A 20,435-nucleotide genomic window follows, 5' to 3' on the forward strand; every position below is an offset into this window, starting at 1 on the left:
ATTGTATCCCATTGTTCTGGACTCTCTCCTCCAGAGGGGTTCGTGCCTCTGTTCCCACACTATTAAATCCTTTCAGCATTTTAAACACCTTGGTCATATCACCGTTCAATGGTCTGAACTGGCCCTTCAGTTTGTCATATTTGGGGATTTTTGCCCAATTTTCTACACAAAGGAGTTGGAAAATAGTTACATTTAAGTCTAATCGTTTCAAAGCACAGGTGGCGCAGTGGTTAGCGCTGATGCCTCACAGCTCCAGGGGCCTGGGTTCAATTCTGACCTCAGGTGTCCGCATGGGTTTCTGCGGGGTGCTCTGGTTTCCTCCCACCTGGTGAATTGGCTACAGTTAAATCGCCCCTTAGAGGGAGAGAGTGTGTGTGTTAGCACACGCGTGTGTTAGTGTGTGCCCTGTTGATGGACTGGCATCCCATCCTGGTTGTACCCTGCCTAGCGTCCATTGCCTGTCGGGATAGGTTCCGATTCCTTGCAGCCCTGAATTGGATAAACTGGTTCTGGAAAAGTGAGTGTTTCAAAGCAAAATATATTCACCTAAGTGGGAGACTTAGCCTAAATACCCTTTGCGAGTGGGAATAATCAGCCAAGAACTTTGCTTCTTATCCCTATCCACTAACTCCTGCTGCAAACGTATGTGCCACCAGTCCACTCGGAGGCAAGAGTGAGGCTCAGCTCACACCAATGTAATTCAGTCCCATCTTAAAGCATATATTCGGTTTATTTTCAATATAATTTGATTTTTGATTATTTATAGCTGAATAATAAAGCTTAGAACAATTTGGGAAATAAAATTGGTTGGAGTTGGGTTTATCCACAGTGCAGATAGAGCTGGGAGATGCAAAGCTGGGGAACTACACTGTGTCCACTCATTGGTGGATGAAATTACAGCATGCAGAAACAGGAAGTGAGGCTTCTTAGGCAGGAAATGTGTATATTAATATTAAAATAGTGTAGATACATGTTAGTTCACAAAAGGTGGTGAGTAGCCAACCTTAAGAAGAACCTGGTAATTTTTGTAAAAACTCTAAATTTGCACCAAATCAATTAAGTTGGCTAGTAACAATCTCTTTTTTACCACTCCTGCAATCAGCTGTAAATCAGGATATGAAGGACTCGGTTGTGTGTTAGGCATTGTGAATGGGTGAAGAGATAAAATTAAAGGACACAAAGAGAAAAATTAGAATCACTGAACATTAACACCACAGGAGGCAGCCTAGCGTGCCTGTGTCAATGAGATGTCATGTACTTAATATTTAGTACAGAATATCAAAAGGGCAGGTAGCATTTTAGAAAATCTGAATAAACAGACTACTAAATATCACAAACAACCTGTTTTTTTTTCTTGCATACTGTTCAATGACCTTGTCATGGGGTCCAAGTAACTGTTAGTCACAGGGTCCAGCTAATTGTTAGTCATGTGTGAGCTTACACAGTGAGCACCAATAAGCTGTAGGTTGCATCACAACCCAAACTCAATCCTTCTCTCAAACAATATTTACACATGTGCAATCTGGGGAAAGAGAAGTCAGTGTTTCAGTGGTTGGCTGCAGTGCTGCAACCGGGCCAAACTCTCATCAATCAACTTCTCCACGGGTGCTCTAAATCAGGAGATGGCTTTAACAGATAGGGGTTCCAGGTCCAGAATATAGCACTGCCAGAGGGTGTGTTAATCAGTAACTAACAAATAAAGGAAATTAGGAGTAAAACAGATAATAAAAGGAAGAAATAGAATAAGTGAATAAGCACCTTATTACATCCTATAAGGAGGTTGAGTAGATTGGGACTTAATTTCCAGAATTAAGATAGCGAGAGGTGAACTTGGTTGAAACATATACAATTCTTAAGGGGCTTGACCTGGTAAATGCTGGGAAGACGTTTCCCCAAGCTAAGAATCTAGAACATGTGGTTACAGTCTTAGAATAAGGGCTCAGTTATTTAGGACTGAGTAAGGAGAAATTTCTTCACTCAAAGGGTTGTGAATCTTTTGGAATTCTCTACCCAGAGAGCAGTGGATGCTCAGGTATTAAGTATATTCAAAGTAGATATCAACACATCTTTAGGCAAAGGGAATTAAGGAGCATGAGAATAGTGCGGGGAAGGTAGAGTTGAGGTAGGAAATCAGGCATGATTTTATTGAATGGTGCAGCATGTTAGAAAGGCTGAATGGTCAAACTTGCTCCTATTTCTTATGTTCTTAGCTACTGAGGATAAGCTGAGGTATTTTACAGCCGATGATAAAGTTACTGCTGTTAAGTAACAGCTGATTTGTGCAGAGCAAAATCTCTAAACAGCAAATCAACAAATGGCCAATTAATCAGGTAGTGCTGCTTTTAGGATATATGTTGGTCAGGACACAGAGTGCTTCATGTTCTTCTTCAAATAGTGGAATGGGATTGTATATGTCCAGGCAAACAGGGCCTTGGTTTAACTTCTCACCTGAAAGACAGTACTTCTGCCAATGCAGCACTCCCTCAGCACTGCCCTGTCACGTGTGCTCTGTCACGTGTGCTCAGGTTACAAAGCTTGAGCCCACGTACCTACTGACAAAGAGCACAGGGTTTTACCAACTGAGCCAAGCTGACAAAAATTAAAATAAGGAGACAAGACAGAGAAGGCAAAGAAAAAGAGATACTAAAAAGAGATAACAGGTGGAACTAAAGTATTTAATACGATTTTATTTTGAAATCTCAAAAGAGTGGCAGGAAGGACAAAGCTATTTGGCTAATTTAAGGGTCAATAAAGACACTGAGGAAAAACCCAAGGGACAATTTTTAAAAATGCTCCCTGGAGGGATGCCCTCAGCTTGTGAAATTCTTACCTGACGTAATCATTCCAAAGAAACTTTTTCCGTGGTCCCATGACTCTTCGGCCTGGCTTATCGTCATCTTCCTCTTCAGAGGCATTTTTGTCTCGGTCCTCTTCGGACGCCATTCTGAAAAGACACTCAGTATGAGAGGAGGAGCTGGAAACTGACATCTGCCCTTCGCACCCACCAACGGCCCGCCACCGCCCTTTCTCCCTTAGATCTAGAAACAGCTGCTGTTGCTACCCATGCTCTCTAATATCCCCAGGTGCAGATACTGACTGTGACCAATGGCTCTGACCCTCACAGGGAGCAGGACAGGAGTGTGCTGGGCTTGTGCAGTCAGCATGTGCATCTGGCATGCTGCAATGCAATCAAATAAAAATTAAATAGTCCGGAGAGAACCCATGCATCACCCCCGTGCCCCCACCCCATTCCAGTAAATCACCACAGCTCCCTGGCCACAAACTAACACCTGCAATGGCCACATACTAACACTCTGTAACAAACCAGGAGAAAAGGGGTTTAAGGGTCCAGATACACAAATTACATAAGTTACTGCACAGGTACAAAAATGTAACCAAAAAGACTAACAGAATGGTGGCCTTTATCTCAAGGGACTGAAATACAATGGGGAAGAAACTGTGGTTCAGTTGCACAGTGCTTTGGTCACGCCCCATGTGGAAACTGCATTCAGTTCTGGGCACTGAACCAACAGGAAAGTTTTATCAGCCTTGAAGGGGATGCAATACAATTTCACTGGTAAGTATTACATTAACAAAGGTGCATAAACTTGGCTTGTATTCCACTGAGCTTAAAAGATTGTGGAATGATGTAATAGAGGTCTTTAAAATGATAAGATGAATAAAACTGTCTTGTATTCCCTCAAGTAGAGAAGATTGAGGAGTGATCTGATTGTTAAGTTTAAAACGTTAAACGTATTTGATAGGGTAGATACAGAGAAACCACTGGTGGAGGAATCCAGATCAAGTGACAGCGATGTAAAGAAAACAAAAAATTGTAATATTTTTCTTCCGTTAATAACCCTGTTATTCTTGTGTACTGGAAAACAGGCTGTTGGGGGTGTAAATATGGTAGTTGGAGTAAAAGCCAGAGTGACTGCAAGAGTCTAAAACCAACAGTAAGAAGTGGTTTTGAAAACAAAAACAGAATTACCTGGAAAAACTCAGCAGGTCTGGCAGCATCGGCGGAGAAGAAAAGAGTTGACGTTTCGAGTCCTCATGACCCTTTGACAGAACTAGGTAAATCCCAGGAAGGGGTGAAATATAAGCTGGTTTAAGGTGGTGGGGGGAGGGTTGGGTGGGGGGAGAGAAGTGGAGGGGGATGGTGTGGTTGTAGGCAAAAGCGATAGAAGATCATCAAAAGATGTCACAGACAGCAGAACAAAAGAACACATAGGTGTCAAAGTTGGTGATATTATCTAAACGAATGTGCTAATTAAGAATGGATGGTAGGGCACTCAAGGTATAGCTCTAGTGGGGGTGGGGGGAGCATACAAGATTTAAAAATAATGGAAATAGGTGGGAAAAAGAAAAATCTATATAATTTAATGGAAGAAAAACAAAAGGGGAAGAAACAGAAAGGGGGTGGGGATGGAGGAGGGAGGTCAAGACCTGAAGTTGTTGAACTTCAGGTCTTGACCTCCCTCCTCCATCCCCATCCCCACCCCCTTTCTGTTTCTTCCCCTTTCCTTTTGTTTTTTTTCCAATAAATTATATAGATTTTTCTTTTTCCCACCTATTTCCATTATTTTAAAATATTTTTAAATCTTGTATGTTCCCCCCACCCCCACTAGAGCTATACCTTGAGCGCCCTACCATCCATTCTTGATTAGCGCATTCGTTTAGATAATATCACCAACTTTGACACCTATGTGTTCTTTTGTTCTGCTGTCTGTGACATCTTTTGATGATCTGCTTCTATCACTGCTTTTGCCTACAACCACACCACCCCCCTCCACTTCTCTCCCCCCACCCAACCCCACCCCCCCATCACCTTAAACCAGCTTATAATTCACCCCTTCCTGGGATTTACCTAGTTCTGTCGAAGGGTCATGAGGACCCGAAACGTCAACTCTTTTCTTCTCCGCCGATGCTGCCAGACCTGCTGAGTTTTTCCAGGTAATTCTGTTTTTGTTTTGGATTTCCAGCATCTGCAATTTTTTGTTTTTATAGAAGTGGTTTTGATATGTTAACGAACCAAGAGGAACTTCAATCAGAGTTTTACATTAAACAATGACAGCAGTAGTTTTGAACTGAGTTGCTTTCAAAGGGGGATACATGCATGTTGTAAAAATATGTAAGTAAATAAGGTAAAGGTAGGGTAAGTTTATTTTTTTTTAAAAACTTAAGAGCTAAAGTAAAGAAGAGTCTAATCAAGTCTGAGAAGAAAGCATTTCTAAAGAGATTGGTTGAGACAATAGAGAAATCAAAGGGAAGGAATGCATTTAAGGAAATACTGAAGCCTATGTGAGGGGGTAGCTGTTTAAATTTCCCAGAAGACAGCAGGATAGCTGGTCAGACCTCCCATAAGACAGTGTGAAAAGGCCAGACTGGGAGAACCAGTTGCTGTCAGCCTCAGAAGACACCCCAAGAAAAAAGGCACTGTGTGGTTAAAAATTACTGGAATTCTATAGATTTTAAAATCTATAAGGATAGTTGTTGAACAGAAAAGGGGGAGGTCAGCTCTGAGGGTAGTTAAGGTCTTGTGAAACTGTTTTAAAGTGTGAAGCCATTCTTGTGTTTAAGTATAACTGCGATTTTTTACTTTATTCTTTTAATAAACGTTTACTCTACTATAAAATAATCACAAATAGCCAGGGACATCATTCCCTGATTTCAAAATCTCTCCTCATATTATACAAATTACAAAAACTGTTTTGGCAGCTGTTTCAAGTTTCCCTTTGGGATTTGGACAACTCAGCATTTATCATCAGCTGTGCCCTAACTGCAACCTTAAAATTAAACCTATACCATTCAGAAATGAAATCAAGAAACACTTTCGCACGCCAAGGGTAGCAGAAATATGGAACTCGCTCTCCCCCAACGGGCAGTGGATACTGGTGGTCAATTGGAGCTTTCAAAACTGAGACAGATACTGTTGTGTCAGGATAGCAAGGGATATCGAGCACCTGTAGGTAAACTGATTTGATACTGAGTGGCTTACTCCTGTTGCTATGTGACTAAGTGACAGAAAGTGATTGGAAAAAGGTTGCCATCAGAACTTGTGTTAAGAATCTCCATCCTGTATGACACTGAGCTCTCTACTAGGAAATGCAGCACAATTTTACACTTGTATATTTGCTTTTCAACGCTTGTAGAAGTGATTGTTAACATCCTTGGTCCTGGTGCTGTGGGGAGCTCCCAGTGCATATGGCGCTGATTGACATTAACCTCCCCCAAGGTGAAAGGAAATCTCTGCCTGCAATGATTGCCTTTGCCTCACCTGAAGGGCAGGTTTGAAGCCACAACTTGTCAGACTGTGTGTTTGCAGCTTGCTCACCACTGCCTGATCCTTTCTTCACCATGTCCATTCTCTAGCATTACTGAAGTGACATGTGCCCCGGGGTGATTTCCTTCATCCTGCATTCAGGGTTGTCCAGGTCAATGATAATACCTCATCGGCTGCCCCAGCTAATATCTGCTGATTTATCACCAATGATGCCTATTTCCACTTCAACAACATTGCCTCCCTTGGCCCACCTGCAACTGAAACCTTCATCCATGTCTTTGTTAACTCCAGACTTTACTATTCCAATGTTGTCCTGGTCAACCTCCAATCTACCACCTTCCGTAAACGAGCTCATCCAAAACCCTGCTGCCTGAAGTCTAACTCACACCAAGTCCTGTGACCCATCACCCCTGTACATGCTAATTTACATTGATCGCCAGACCCTTAGTCTGGTAATGCCTCAGTTTTAAAATTCCCAACGTTGTTTTCAAATCCTTCCATGCCCTCACTCTTCCCCATTTGTGCATTCTCCATGGCAACGCCTCTACCAATCAGAGTCCATTTGCAAATCAAGCAGCACCCTCTTCTCATGCAGTATAAATTGTTGTTCCTTTTGAGATTTGGTATTCTTGCAAATCTTTCCTGACGAGTGCAAGATGAAAAGCTCTGACAAGATGTCTCTTTTTTCAGCAATACTCAAATTCTACACTATCATTCTCCTCCAGCCCAGCAACCTCTGTGCTCCTCCAATTCTACGTTCTAGCGTAGCTCCGATAGTCATCAACCACCGGCTGCTGTGCCTCTGCTACCTAAACTCTAAACACTAGGATTTCCACCCTATACCCCTTCACCTCTCTCTCTCTCTTCCTCTAGTCTCTTCTTTAAACTCTTTGACCAAGCTTTGGTCACCTGTCCCTGTATCTCCTTATGTGGTTTAGTGTCAAATCTTATCTGATAGATGCTATCATGAAATGACTTGTGACATTTTACTACATTACAGGCACTATATAAATAAAAGTTGTTGCTGCTAGACCAACTTCATCATCTGTTGATCCTGATGACTCAATGCTAAGTGTGGTTTTCTCTAGACAGTTTCACAATTGTCTGTTTGTAATTGGCTATTTGGACAGTGTAGGACTGAGCCCAGAATGATTCCCCTTACAATTTTCCCTGTGGAGAAACATTTGTCTCCCTTTACAGTGCTGTCATATAACACAAAGAACCATAGGTCTGAAGTTGTGCTTTAACAATTTAACAGAGAGCGCTGTAACTCCAGGGTGCTATGTTGATCTAAATTTTAGTACTTTTTTATCTAAAAAGTACAAGAGAAAAATACCTCAGGGCAAGCCAATGAACCCTAGCACATCATTCACCATGACTTTTCTGGTCTAGTACTTGAGTCTGGGAGAGCACTTGGAAGAAAACAATTGGAAAAGAGGGCTGAGGAGTACACATACTTGGCAAACCGGGCCTGCGTATGTGCTTGCAGTTCTTCCTGGTATTTTATCAGCTGAGCTGGCATCACATTTGCCACTGCTTCCTTCAGCTTCTGTGTCGGATCCCGTAACCGCTCGTCCTGGGAAGGCAACACAGGCATTGAGAAAAGAAAATAACTCGCATTTCTACAGCGTCTCTCATAACTTCAGGATGCCCCAAACACTTCAGAGCCAATGAAGTCATTTTGAAGTGTAGTTACTGTTGTAATGTATGAAGTGTGGGAGCCAATTTGTGCACAGCAAGCTCCCACAAATAGCAAAGTAATAATGATCTGTTTTGGTGATGTTGACCGAGGAATAAATATTGGTCAAGATACTGGGGTGAACTCTGTTCTTTTCTGAATAGCACCATGGGATTTTTCATGTTACCTGAGAGGGCAGATGAGGCCTTGGTTTAATCTCTTATTTTAACACAACGTCTCTGACAGTGCAGCAAGTACTGCACTGCAGTGTCAGCCTAGGTTATATGTTCGTCTCTGAATCAACAGCCATCTGACTCAGAAGAAAGAGTGCTACACACTGTGCCATGGAGTAAAATGTTTTACTCTGTGTAATAGTTGATCTCCTTTTGGTGTTGCACACGGAGATCATATGTAGTCATCAAATTTAGCAGGGCCAAGAGATGATAAATGGACCAGGGTGTGCAGACATAATCCATCCCATTTTAAAATCATACACTTTATACTTAGATAGTACTCTTATTTCACTTACAATTAAAGAACAAAACTTATGGTAATTTACAAAGCAGACTTGAGCTATTTGGTGCATCAGAATTTCTTTCCAACATAGCCCAAGTAGCTGGGAGATGCAAACCTTTGGCCCTACAGCACCACCACAGGGGAAGGATGTTATTATAGCATGACAAGTTTACACAGGAAAATTCCACAATGAATGCAGGCATGGGAATTTATAATGGGTAAAGGCAACTTAAGAGCGACATTGAGGGATAGTAAGGTTTTGCAGGTGGGAAGTGCATTTTAAAATTTTGTAGATAACGCTGGGAAGTCCAATTGACAGCCTTTATGGCTTGGGAGCTCCACCTACGTAGCCTGTTAAGTCCTGAGTGAAACATCTCTTCCTCTGCTTGGTTCCTGCATTTGAATTTCACAGATCTAATGGTCAGGAATGGGCTGTTCTGATTGCAACTACTTCACTGATGAAAGAATTCTACATTGATCCATAACTTACATTAAGAGGTAGAAGAGGCAAGATTTGTGCTTCAACATTTTACTAAATGTTGGTGAAATTTTAATTTAGCAGTGGCGCTCAATGTTCTATGTAACCCATCGGGCTCAATATTCAGCAACTGATTGTTGCATGGAGACAGAAAGCTGGCCACCCTTTGTGAAACTGCAACACAGCATAAATCACAGCTACACTCAGCCATTCACCCCCTCCCTAGTACACAGTGGGAGGCGGAAGTGGCTCTTTTTAGCTCCCTAAGACATCTGTGTATTATACGGGCCTCTATAGCCTCCGCTGTGGTTGATGATCAAGGGATTGTATGCACCTGCTGCTGGGACACAGGGCAGCTTAGGACAGATACTCAGCTATGCTCCTTGCTAACAACGCACTGAGAATGAGAAAAAGGAAGGGGTCAGATCTTGGTAAGCTTGAAGTCTCTTTCCTTGACCGCCAGAGGCCAATTAAAACGCCCTTACTGTTGCTTAGACTGAGAGTCATCACCTCAGCAAGACTGGGAATCAAAGCTGGAACCTGCTGGCCAGTATGATTGATATACTATCCTTGCCCCGTTTATATCCCTCTGAGCATTTTAATGGGCCAGAGGTCTACACAAGACAAGTCCCGTGTGTGGAAAGAGAGAACACAAATTCTGTACACTAGCTCTTGAGTTCTTTTTACCTGCTCGTTGAGATGTAGTTTCTTCAGACGTTTCATTAGCGTGTCCTTGCTGCAAGGCAGGAAGGAGGCCAGGAAACCATACACTCCTGAACGCAGTGTCACATTCAACTCCTGCATTTGTAGCTCAATGCTGTGCAGACAGACAGATGGACAGGCAGACGCTACTATTAGCAACAAGTTATCAATGACAAAGCTTACAATATAAACCCCCACCATCACTGCTCTCTCTTCCTTTTGAAAACTGGAACTTGAAAAACATCCTGCAGCCTTGTCACACAATGTCAGTGTGCTGCCATGCACTTTAGGAGATCACATGCACTGAATTTGTCACTTTGAGTGCAAGCAGGGAAGGAGGAAGTCATCATTCAGTCAATGAACAACCTTATATTCATTCTCAGTTTCGCCTATTACCATCTTTTATGCTTTCATCAAAACGGAATAAGACCATTCAGCCCCTCTAGCCTGTTCTGCCATTCAAACAGATCATGCCTAGAGTTTATCCATTGCTTTGGGGATTATACTCCATCCATTTTTCTTACAAAATTGCATAAGCACAGGTCTTATCCTTGATCTTGGAAATCTAAAGAAAGCAGACTACTTACTCCAGAAGGATGGTGTTAATATCCGGGGTGAAGAATTTCTTCTTTCCTTCCCCTTCAGGGACCTTGCTAGCCTGGGTAAACACAGTAACAGTATTAAAGGTACGGCCTTGAATATAATCACACCTGGGTATAAGCGCTCCAAGTCACTCAGTTAGAATAGGGCCTGTCCAGTGAATCATGGTGGAATGTATGTGGAATGATAAACTGTGTATATGCAAGTGTTGTACTGAGTAAAATACAGTTAAGTACATCACTGTAAAATATATAGAACGTTACAACAAAGGTTGTCATTCAGCCCGTTGTGTCTGTGCTGGCTTTCTGAAGGAGCAATTCACCTCGTACCACTTCTCCACCTTTCCCCTGGCCCCGCGCACATTTCTTTTTCAGATAATAATCTAATTCTCTTTTGAATGTCTTGATTGAATTTGCCTTCACCACACTTTCGGGCTACATTCCAGATCCTAACCACTAGCTGTGTGGTCATGTCACACTATCAACCACTAGTCATGTTGCCTTGCTTCTTTTGTCAATTACCTAAACTCTCGATCTGGTTCTCGATCCAAATGCCAATGGGAACAGTTTCTCCCCATCTACTCTGTCCAGGCTTCTCATGATTTCGAATACCTCTATTAAATTTCTTCTCAACCCTCTCTTCACCAAGGAGAACAGTCCTAACTTTGCCATTCTTCCTACATAACTGAAGTTCCTCATCCCTGGAAGCATCCTCAAGAATCTTTTGTGTCTCTTTAATGCCTTCACATCCATCCCAAAGTGTGGTGCTCAAAACTGTATGCAATACTACAGTTGAGGCTGAAACAGTGTTTTATACAGGTTTAACATAACTTCCTTACTTTTGTGCTCGATGTCTCTATTTATAATGCCTGGTACGCTATATGCTTTATTAACTGCTCCCTCAACCTTCAATGATTCAATGTCTTTCAATCATTTATGCAGGTCCCTTTGCTCCCGCACCCACTTTAGAATTGTACCCTTTATTTTATGTTGTCTCTCCGTGTTCTTCCTACCAAAATGAATCACTCCACGCTTCTCTGTATTAAATTTTAACTGCCATTTGTCCACTCATTCCACCAACCATGTCCCTTTGTAGCTCTACACTATCTTCCTCACAGTTCACAATATTTCTAGGTTTAGTATCATCTGCAAATTTTGAAATTGCGCCCCATACACCAAGGCCTAGGTCATTGATATATATCAGGAAGAGCTGGGTCCTAACACTAAACCCTGGGGAACTCCACTACAAATCTCCCTTGAATCTATAAAATAGCCGTTAACCGCTACTCCTTGTTTCTTGTCACTCAGCCAATTTTATTTCCATGTTGCCACTGCTCCCTTTATTCCATGAACTCTAACTTTGCTCATGAGTCCAGTTTTGTAGTTCTTTATCAAATGTCTTTTGGAAGTCCATGTACACCACACCAACAGCATTACCCTCATTAACCCTTTGTTACCTCTTCAAAAAAAAAACTCAAGAGACTTAGTTAAACATGATTTTTAACAAATACAAAGAACAAATTGCCCTTAGCAGCTACAACACTGGCATCTACTCGACAATGAGGAAAATTGCCTAGGTATGTCCTGTCCACAAAAAGCAAGACAAATCCAATTACCACCCCAACAGTCTACTCTTGATTATCAACAAAGTAATGGAAGGTGTCATCGACAGTGCTATCAAGCAGTACTTACACAACAATAACCTGCTCAACTGATGCTCAGCTTAGGTACTGCCAGAGCCACTTGGCTCCTGACCTCATTACAGCCTTGGTCCAAACATGGATAAAAGAGCTCAATTACAGAGGTGAGGTGAGAGTGACTGCCCTTAACATCCAGACAGCATTTGACCAAAAGTGGCATCAAGGAGCCTTGACAAAATTGAAGTTAATGGGAATCAGGGGTAAAACTCTCTATTGGCTAGGGTTATACCTAACACAAAGGAAGATCGCTGTGGGTGTTGGAGGTCAATCATCTCAGCAGTAGGGCATTGCTGCAGGAGTTCCTCAGGATGGTGTCCTAGGCCCAACCATTTTAAGCTGCTTCATCAGTGACCTCCATCATAAGGTCAGAAGTGGGGATGTTCACTGATATTCAACAATATTCACCACCGTTCGCAACTCTTCAGATACTAAAGCATCAGTGTCCACATGCAGAAAAAGCTGGACAACATTCAGGCCTGGACTGATAAGTCATGCCACACAAGTGTCAGGCAATGACCATCTCCAATAAGAAAAAAATCTAACTATCTCTCCTTGACATTCAATAGCATTATCCTCACTGAATCCCCTCTATCAACATTCTGGAGGCTACCATTGACCAGAAACTGAACTGGACTAGCCATATAAATACTGCTGCTAGAACAGGTGAGAGGCTGGGAATTGAGGTGAGTAACTCACCACCTGACTCCTCAAAGCCTGTCCTCCAACTACAAGGCACAAGATGGAATACTCTCCACTTGCCTGGACAAGTTCATCCCCAACAATATTCAAGAAGCTCGACACCATCAAGGACAAAGCAGTCCACTTGATCGGTACCCCATCCTCCAACCTCAACATTCACTCCATTCAACATAAACGTGCAACTGCAGCAGTGTATACTATGTACAAAATGCACTGTAGCAACTCACCAAGGTTCCTTCGAAAGCAGCTTCCAAACCCATGACCTCCACCTCCTTGAAGGACATAGGCAGCAAATGCATGGGAAAACCACCAACTGCAAGTTCCCCTCCAAGCAACAAACCATCCTGACTTGGAACTATATCGCCATCCTTTCATTGCCACTGGATCAAAATCTTGGATCTCCTTTCCAAGCACCTCTGTGATTGCGCCTACACTACATGGACTGCAGCAGTTTAAGGCAATGTCTCACCAGCACTTTCTCAAGGACAATTAGGGATGGGCAACAACGCCCACATCACATAAAGAATAAAAATAATCCATGCTGCCACAGGTATTGCACAGTACATCATTAGAGAACACACACATACACCCCTGTTTTGGGATGTAATGGACAGTATATCACTACAGAATATAATTGGTAAGGTGGTGTCATTATAAAACATATACGAGTAATATATCTCAATTTTTTAATGCAAATCTTTGTGTTAAGATGTTTTGGGAAAGAAATGAGTCTCGCTGGGGCAATTCAGGGCAGGAGCCCTCTCTCACTGTAACCATATCCTGCAAATCCACCTTGGTTTTGGACTTTCTGCATGGGATATTGGAAGCTATTCTGCTGAATCCCTAGAAGCTCTGCCACAAGCTTCAACTGATTTAGCACTTTATGGTTGGAGATAGGAGATCATATTGTCCTTCACACTTTTCCAAGAAAGTCCCAAAGATGTGTCCAAGCTGTGCTTCAGTGACTATAATTGAGTGGTCTCAGTACAGCTTTATAGGACGTCAATACCATGCCATGGACTCTCAATCTTTAAATTTACTATCAACTAATGTTTTCTTAATCTGCAACAGCTGCCCTAAACTTTGATGCTTTGTCCCTCTCTTCTCAGGTGTTGATTCTTGCTGAAGTACAGTTCCATGGTTGACGTCACAGATGGCCATTTTTCATGTGTGTACTAAGCGTTTGTGGACCAATCAACTATGTGAGGCATCATGGAAGATTCCATCCTCATCCAATAACCATACACAGCTGTTTCCCAGCAGCAATGAGGAACAGGTAACCTTGCCTTATTATTTTCCCCAAACCCAGGGTTGTTGAGATGCTGGTGTTAGTATGTTCGAGGTGATGTAGCCAGGTTGAACTAGGGGGTTCATGTAAATTAGGAAAGGAAATTTGGTTGACTATCCAAAAAGGTTTGGTGACATCTGGTAGGGGCAGGGGGAAAGTCTTTTAAAGGTAGTTGATGGGAGTCCTAGATAGAACAGCTGATCATAGTGAATCATCCTGCATAATGACTAGTGGATTTGAGCACATCAGGGGATTGCCTGATCATTCATGAGGAATCACAAAGGAACTTTTCAAAAAGTCTTCCAGGATAGGCTGGTGTCTGGAATTCTTCCTCTCCTAAGAAGTAGGGGGTGAAAAGGTTGGGATGCGAGAAGATCAGGCAAGGGACAGGAGCAAGCATGCACAGGGCTGACAGCCTTTTTCTGTTTCCAACACAAATACTAAACAACTCTGCCCCTTATCTGATTATTGAATCTATACATCCTCGTTTGTTCCAAGAACTTCAGCCAGTCTGCTACACAGCAATTTTGTCAAATGCCTTTTGAAAGCTAAAATACACAACAATGACCACGTAACCATCATCCAAGTCAGTTACATCCACAAAGATCCTCAGTTAATCTGTTAACTATGATCCAACTTTAATAAACCCACAATATGTTGCAATGTTTATTTTTACTCTTATACTTTAATTTGTTCCTTTATTATAAATGCACAACATCATCCTCGCTATGGAAGTCAAGCCAATGGGTCACAGATTGAAGGTTTTGGACAAGAGATACTGGAGTGGGGGGAAACGTGAGGAAGAATACTCTTCCCACTAGTTGGTGGAAGTGGAGATGATCAATAATTTCAAAAGGAAACTGGATAGACACGAGAAAAATAAACTTGCAGGGCTACGAGGATACAGTGGGAGATTGGGGCTGACTGTGTTGCTCTATTGAGAGCCGCATGGACGTAATTGGCCAAATGGCCTCCTTCTGTGCCATGTTGATCCCATGGCAGGTCTCTTATTTTAGCCTTTTTTAAAAAGAGACCTGTCAGCTTTTTTCCCATTTTCGTTCACTGCCCCTGCACTGGAAGAGATCCAAAAGGAAGATGCTGCCAGCGCTTCCATCTAAACATTCTTGATCAGTTCTACCTGCTACTTTGTGAATATTCAAGTCCTTCAGGTTTCTTGCAATCCTTTTATTATTACTCTCTACTTCTCCATAAGTTCAAATACATTGTCTGCAGAGCACTAGGCCTTTCAGACTAGAAGGCTTGGCGTTAATGTTGATTCAGCACTTCTCAGGCAGGCAACTAAGTGGGCTGAGTGTCCACAACTTTTCTGCAGTAAGACAGTGTTGTCTAATGGCAATTGCTGACTAGCCACAGGTGTGAAGACAGCAACACTATTTTAGTCACATGCATTAAATTTCGTTGAAAATGCCTGAGACGCAGCTGTTAAAATAGCAAACAGGAAGCCTGACTTTATTGCATGGTATTTACAGCACAGAAACAGGCCCAAGCTGGCATTTATGTTCCACATGAACCTCCTCTGCCTTGTCCCCCAGCTTCACCTAACTCCATCAACATAACTTTCATTGTTTTTTCCATCCTGTGTTTATGGAGATTCCCCTTAAATGCATCAATCCTATTCAACACAATCACTCCTTCTTGTAGTGAGTTTTACATTTGAATCACGTTCTGGGTAAAGAAGTTTCTTCTGAGTCCCCAACTGGCTTGATTAGTCACCATCTTATATTCATGCTCCCTTGTTCTGGACTCTCCCACAAGTAGAAAATCTTCCCTATCAAACTCTTTCGTAACCTTAAAGGTCTTGATTAGGTCACCCCTTGGTCTTCTCTCTTCTAGAGTAAAGCACCCCAGCTTGTTCAATATTTCTTGTTGGGTATGACTTCTCATTTCTGGATATCATCCTAATAAATCTTTTTTTGTACCATCTCCAGTGCTTCAATATTATTTTTATAATTTGGAGACCAGGACTATTCACAATACTCCCAACTGTGTTCTAACTGAAGTTTCATATAAGTTTAAGATTACTCCTCTACTTCTCAATCCTATCCCTTTGAAAATGAACCACAGTGGTTTGTTCGCTTTCTGTTATGGCCTTATAAATACAGTCACAGAGTTGGGAAGAAAGGAAGTGATAGTAAGCCTTTGTAAATCACTGGTCAGACCTCAGCAAGAATATTGTGCCCAAATCTGGGCACCACACTTTAGGGAGGATATCAAGGCATCAGAGAGGGTACAGATAAGATTTACCAGCATGGAACAAGGGATGAGAGAATTCAGTTACGTAGAGAGACTGGAAAAGCTGGGGTTATTCTCCTCCGAGCAGAGAAAGGCAAGGGGAGATTTAATAGAAGTGCTAATTATGAGGGGTTTTGAGAAGGAGAGATAGAGAGAAAATGTTTTCACCAGCAAAAGGGTTGGTAACCAGGAGGTTTAAGATAATTGGCAAAAAAAAGAGGGTGTGGGAGGAAAATGAGAATTGTCTTTATATAGAGTTATGATAATTTGGAATGTGTTGCCTGAAAGGGTAGTGGCAGTGGAAGCAGAAGCCGATTCAATAGTAAATTTCAAAGGAGAACTGGGTACATACTTAAAAAGGAAAAATTTGCAGGCTAATAGAAAAGTGCAGAGAATGGGACTAACGGCTCTTTCAGAGATTTGGTGCAGACAAGATGGACTGAATGCCCACCTTCTAGGCTATATGATTCTATGACGCACACATTATGCAAACAAATGCACTTTATATGTATACGCGCATACTTCTGCCACCTTTCAGTATCCGAGGCACTTCTAACAATTAAAAAAATACTTGTACACTTTGCTTTTCGTGTTGCCAGTTCAATATGCATAATGCATAAAGAAGGTTAAAATACATACACACACACATAACATGCGTACGAGTTGAGATCGCATGCCCAATGACGGTGTCTACCAATCATAGTTGCTAAAATGAAATGTAATTCATCATGTCAGGATTCCCAATTCACCACATTTGGCTAATGTATTGGACAAAACTGGTCAAAGAAACTATAATAAATTCAGCACGGGTTCCTGTTTCTGATCACAATGCAGTGACACCCTCTGCAAGATTGCACCGGCGGACAGGACTTGTGTCGGTTGTGTTGCAGTGGTACCAATTACAGAGCAGCTGTGCAATGGTCTCTCAAAACAGATCCACTCAATGCCCTGAGTTCACACTGGTTTGCAAAAACATGCTACGGGCTCAGCATGCTACAGTCAGTGCTGTCACTCATTCATCTCAGCATTCTTGCCCCTGAGTCAGTCCACTCCAATGTCCTCCTCCCAGTCAGCCACTATCTGAAGCTGAACCAGATTGTTTGTAGCTTTGGCATCCTATTTGATCCCATGATGAGCTCCCAACCAGTTATCCACTCCATCATCAAGACTGCCTGCTTCCACCTCTAACATCGCTCATCTCCATTCCTACCTTAGCCCATCTACTTATTATAGCCTTATCCATGCCTTATCTCTTGATTGGAATTTCAAAAATGTGCTCAAAATTCCCTCTCCCCCTTTAAGACCCTCCTTAAAATTCATCTCTTTGACCAAGCTTTCAGTCACTTCATTTCATATCCTTTCTTTTACATCTCCATGAAGCACCTTGGAACATCTTTCTATGTTAAAGGCGCTACCATCAAGGTCAGGGGTGGGAGGAGAAAGAATTCCATGATTTTAACTCAGTGACAATGAAGGACCGGCAACAGATGTCCAAGTCAGGAAGGGAAGTTGGAGTGGAACTTGGGAGGTGATGCTGTTCAGCACACAAGGACAGGGTTCATACTATTTCAATAGTGTGCCAATATTCACCATTCAGATCTGCATGTGAACAACATCTGGTGAAGTGCAAGAGGGCTGCGGGCACACCGAGGTGGTATGTGGCGACTCCAAGAAGGCAAAGGGAAAATGAAAAAGGGTCCCTCCAAAAGCCATGTGTGTAAAGGCACTGGGGCACCCAGACCACTCAGACTCTGTACTGTATTAGCTGGCTTACAACTGGCCTCATACCCTTTGAAAGGGAGTGGGACAGGGGAGGGAAGGAAAAATCAAATCAGACAGGGCTCCCACTCCCGATTACTCTCCAATCATTCCTGTTTGAATGGTGGACAGGATTGAGTTCAGCTGTGACAAAATACATGGTTGAACAACTTAAGAAATAAGTGCTTGGGGAAAGACGTGGATGGGTCTATCAAATGCTTACTTCCTAATTTTTGCTTCCCATTTCTCTCCCAATTGAACTGGAATCCCTTTCCCTTACCCCGCTCCCACTCAACACTTTTGACTGCTCCTTCTCCACTTCTTTTGAAAAAAGGTCAAACCAAAGAGTGTTCTGGTCACTGTTCCCTAGATGCTTTACTACCCTTACGTTACTGACCTCAGGAAGAGCAGCATCTTTAGAGCTGAGAATAAATGCTGGAAAACGGAACTTATCTTTCCAAATGCCACTTCATGATTTTCTAATGTACTTACATAGGTTTCGTTGTTTGAATGTACAGCGCATAGTGCCTTAAGATCATGGATCCGTTTCTCAAGCTGGGCAGGTAACCCCACTGGCAACTCAGACACTTGCTTCTGGCTCTGGGCCAGGAAGGTGAAGCTTGAGGACATTGCGGTATTGCTATTTTCCTCAGTTTCAGAGGCTGGGCTTCCGCTTGGCGTCTCCGCCAGCAGCTTATCTATGTCCAGGTCCCCAAGCAACTCCATGGCATTGGCGGCTTCCTGAAGAAGGTCATTCTCGTTGGAGTTCCCTAGAATTGCAAAGACCTGGTCAGAGGCGGTCAGGCTGATTTCGGAACAGCCAGAGTTCTTTGCAGCCTGCTCAGCGACCTGAGAGGAGGGTGGAGGTTTCAAGGTGATTTCCTGCTTCTTCATGGCTTCTTTCTCCTTCTGGAACTTTTTGAGCATTTCAGCCAACGACAAGGCGTCACTGTGATTTTTCCGCTTCTTTTTATGTTTGTCAGCGTTGAGGGCCACCACTCTGAAAGAGAGCAGAGAGATGTTTACGGAGTAGAATAGTGGTTGCGTTAGAGGGCTAATAATCCAGAGAACAAGTTCAAATTCCACCACAGCAATTTGAGAATTTCAATTCAAGCTTTAAAAAGCGGAATTAAAAAGCTTGCATCAGTAAAAGTGACTCACTGGTGTCCTTTAAGGAAGGAAACCTGCCCGGTCTGGCCTACAAGTGACTCCAGTCCCACAGCAATGTGATGGACTCTTAACCTGTCCTGTGAAATAGCAGGACACTCAATTGTATCAAACTGTTTCACCAACTTCTCGGGGGAGCTAGGCTTTGGTAATAAAAACAGAAAATGTTGGAAAAGCTCCGCAGGACTGGCTGCATCTGTGGAGAGAGAAACAGAGTTAATGTTCTGAGCAAGCATGACTCTTCTTCAGAGCTCTGAAGAGTCATATGGACTCAAAACATAATTCTGTTTCTCTCTCCACAGATGCTGCCAGACCTGCTGAGTTTTTCTAGCATTTTCTGTTTATATTTCAGATTTCCAGCATCAGCAGTTTTTTGTTTTTATTTTAGGGTTCGGTAATGACAGCCTGGCCAGCCATGCAACATCCCAAGAATGATTTTTAAAAATAAAATCAGGCAAGATGACATGTCGATAATTCATGGTTTACTGACAAAATCATGGGGGCATGGAGTTATAGAACGAGCAATGTTCTGACAGTGACCTCACTAAGTAATTACCATGAAACACAACTAAGCTCCCAGCTTTTTTCTAGATAGTGAGCTTCACCGTGTATTTATTTTACAATATACAACAGGTTGTCAGACCACAAAACTGGCACTTGAATCAATTTCTCCCGATTGAGAAGGGTGGGTGGGGTGGTGAGGGGATGGACAGATTAGAAAAAAGTAGAAGCTTTTTAAAAAAACGCCAGGCAGATTTGTTGTCCAGCAGCAGAGTGAAGAACATCAACACTTATGATAACCAGAATTGACATGTTATAACTATCAGTGGTTGTCTTCTTGAGAAATGAGAAGCCTGAGGGGTTACCTAATCAGGATCTTCACGATTATGCAGAGACTTGATAGGTTAGATGCAAAGATTTTTCTATTTATGGGGAGTCCAAAACTAGGGGCCATAAATATAAGATAGTTGCTAACAAATACGTTGGGAATTTAGGAGAAACTTCTTTCCTCAAAGAGTGTTAGAATGTGGAACTCACAAGTTGAGGTGAATAAACAGATGCACTTAAGGGGAAATGTGTGACGAAGAAAGGAATAGAAAGTCATGCTGATCGGGTGAGATGAACAGGCTTGTGTGGGGCACAAACTCCGGTCTGGACCAGTTGGACCAAACATTTTATTTCCATGCTGTTCATTCTACTTAACATGGACAGGTTCGGATTAATTCCTGCTCTGGTCACTTTCCATTCAAGCCAGTGACAAGCAACATTTGTAACGTATTTAACCAAAGGGGCTGGGGGATGCTACAGAAA

The 20,435-nt window shown here is 42.4% G+C and overlaps 1 protein-coding gene across 4 annotated transcripts in view; it reads right to left on the reverse strand.

Annotated features, from left to right (window-relative positions):
• Nucleotides 1-20,435, reverse strand: part of LOC121271655 (ubinuclein-2-like) — a 77,455-nt gene that overhangs the window by 34,815 nt on the left and 22,205 nt on the right. For all 4 annotated transcript variants that reach the window (XR_005941744.1, XM_041177768.1, XM_041177769.1 and 1 more), the window contains 5 exons: nucleotides 18,450-18,957; nucleotides 10,248-10,318; nucleotides 9,646-9,775; nucleotides 7,744-7,862; nucleotides 2,831-2,944 (listed from right to left, as the gene is read on the reverse strand). Coding sequence is in view for 3 of the 4 variants with exons in the window: in XM_041177768.1 (XP_041033702.1) it covers nucleotides 2,831-2,944; nucleotides 7,744-7,862; nucleotides 9,646-9,775; nucleotides 10,248-10,318; nucleotides 18,450-18,957 (942 nt within the window). In the remaining variant the exon portion in view is untranslated. The remainder of the gene's footprint in view (nucleotides 1-2,830; nucleotides 2,945-7,743; nucleotides 7,863-9,645; nucleotides 9,776-10,247; nucleotides 10,319-18,449; nucleotides 18,958-20,435) is intronic.

Source organism: Carcharodon carcharias, chromosome 31 (genome assembly GCF_017639515.1).
Source record: "Carcharodon carcharias isolate sCarCar2 chromosome 31, sCarCar2.pri, whole genome shotgun sequence".
Classification (NCBI taxonomy): domain Eukaryota; kingdom Metazoa; phylum Chordata; class Chondrichthyes; order Lamniformes; family Lamnidae; genus Carcharodon; species Carcharodon carcharias.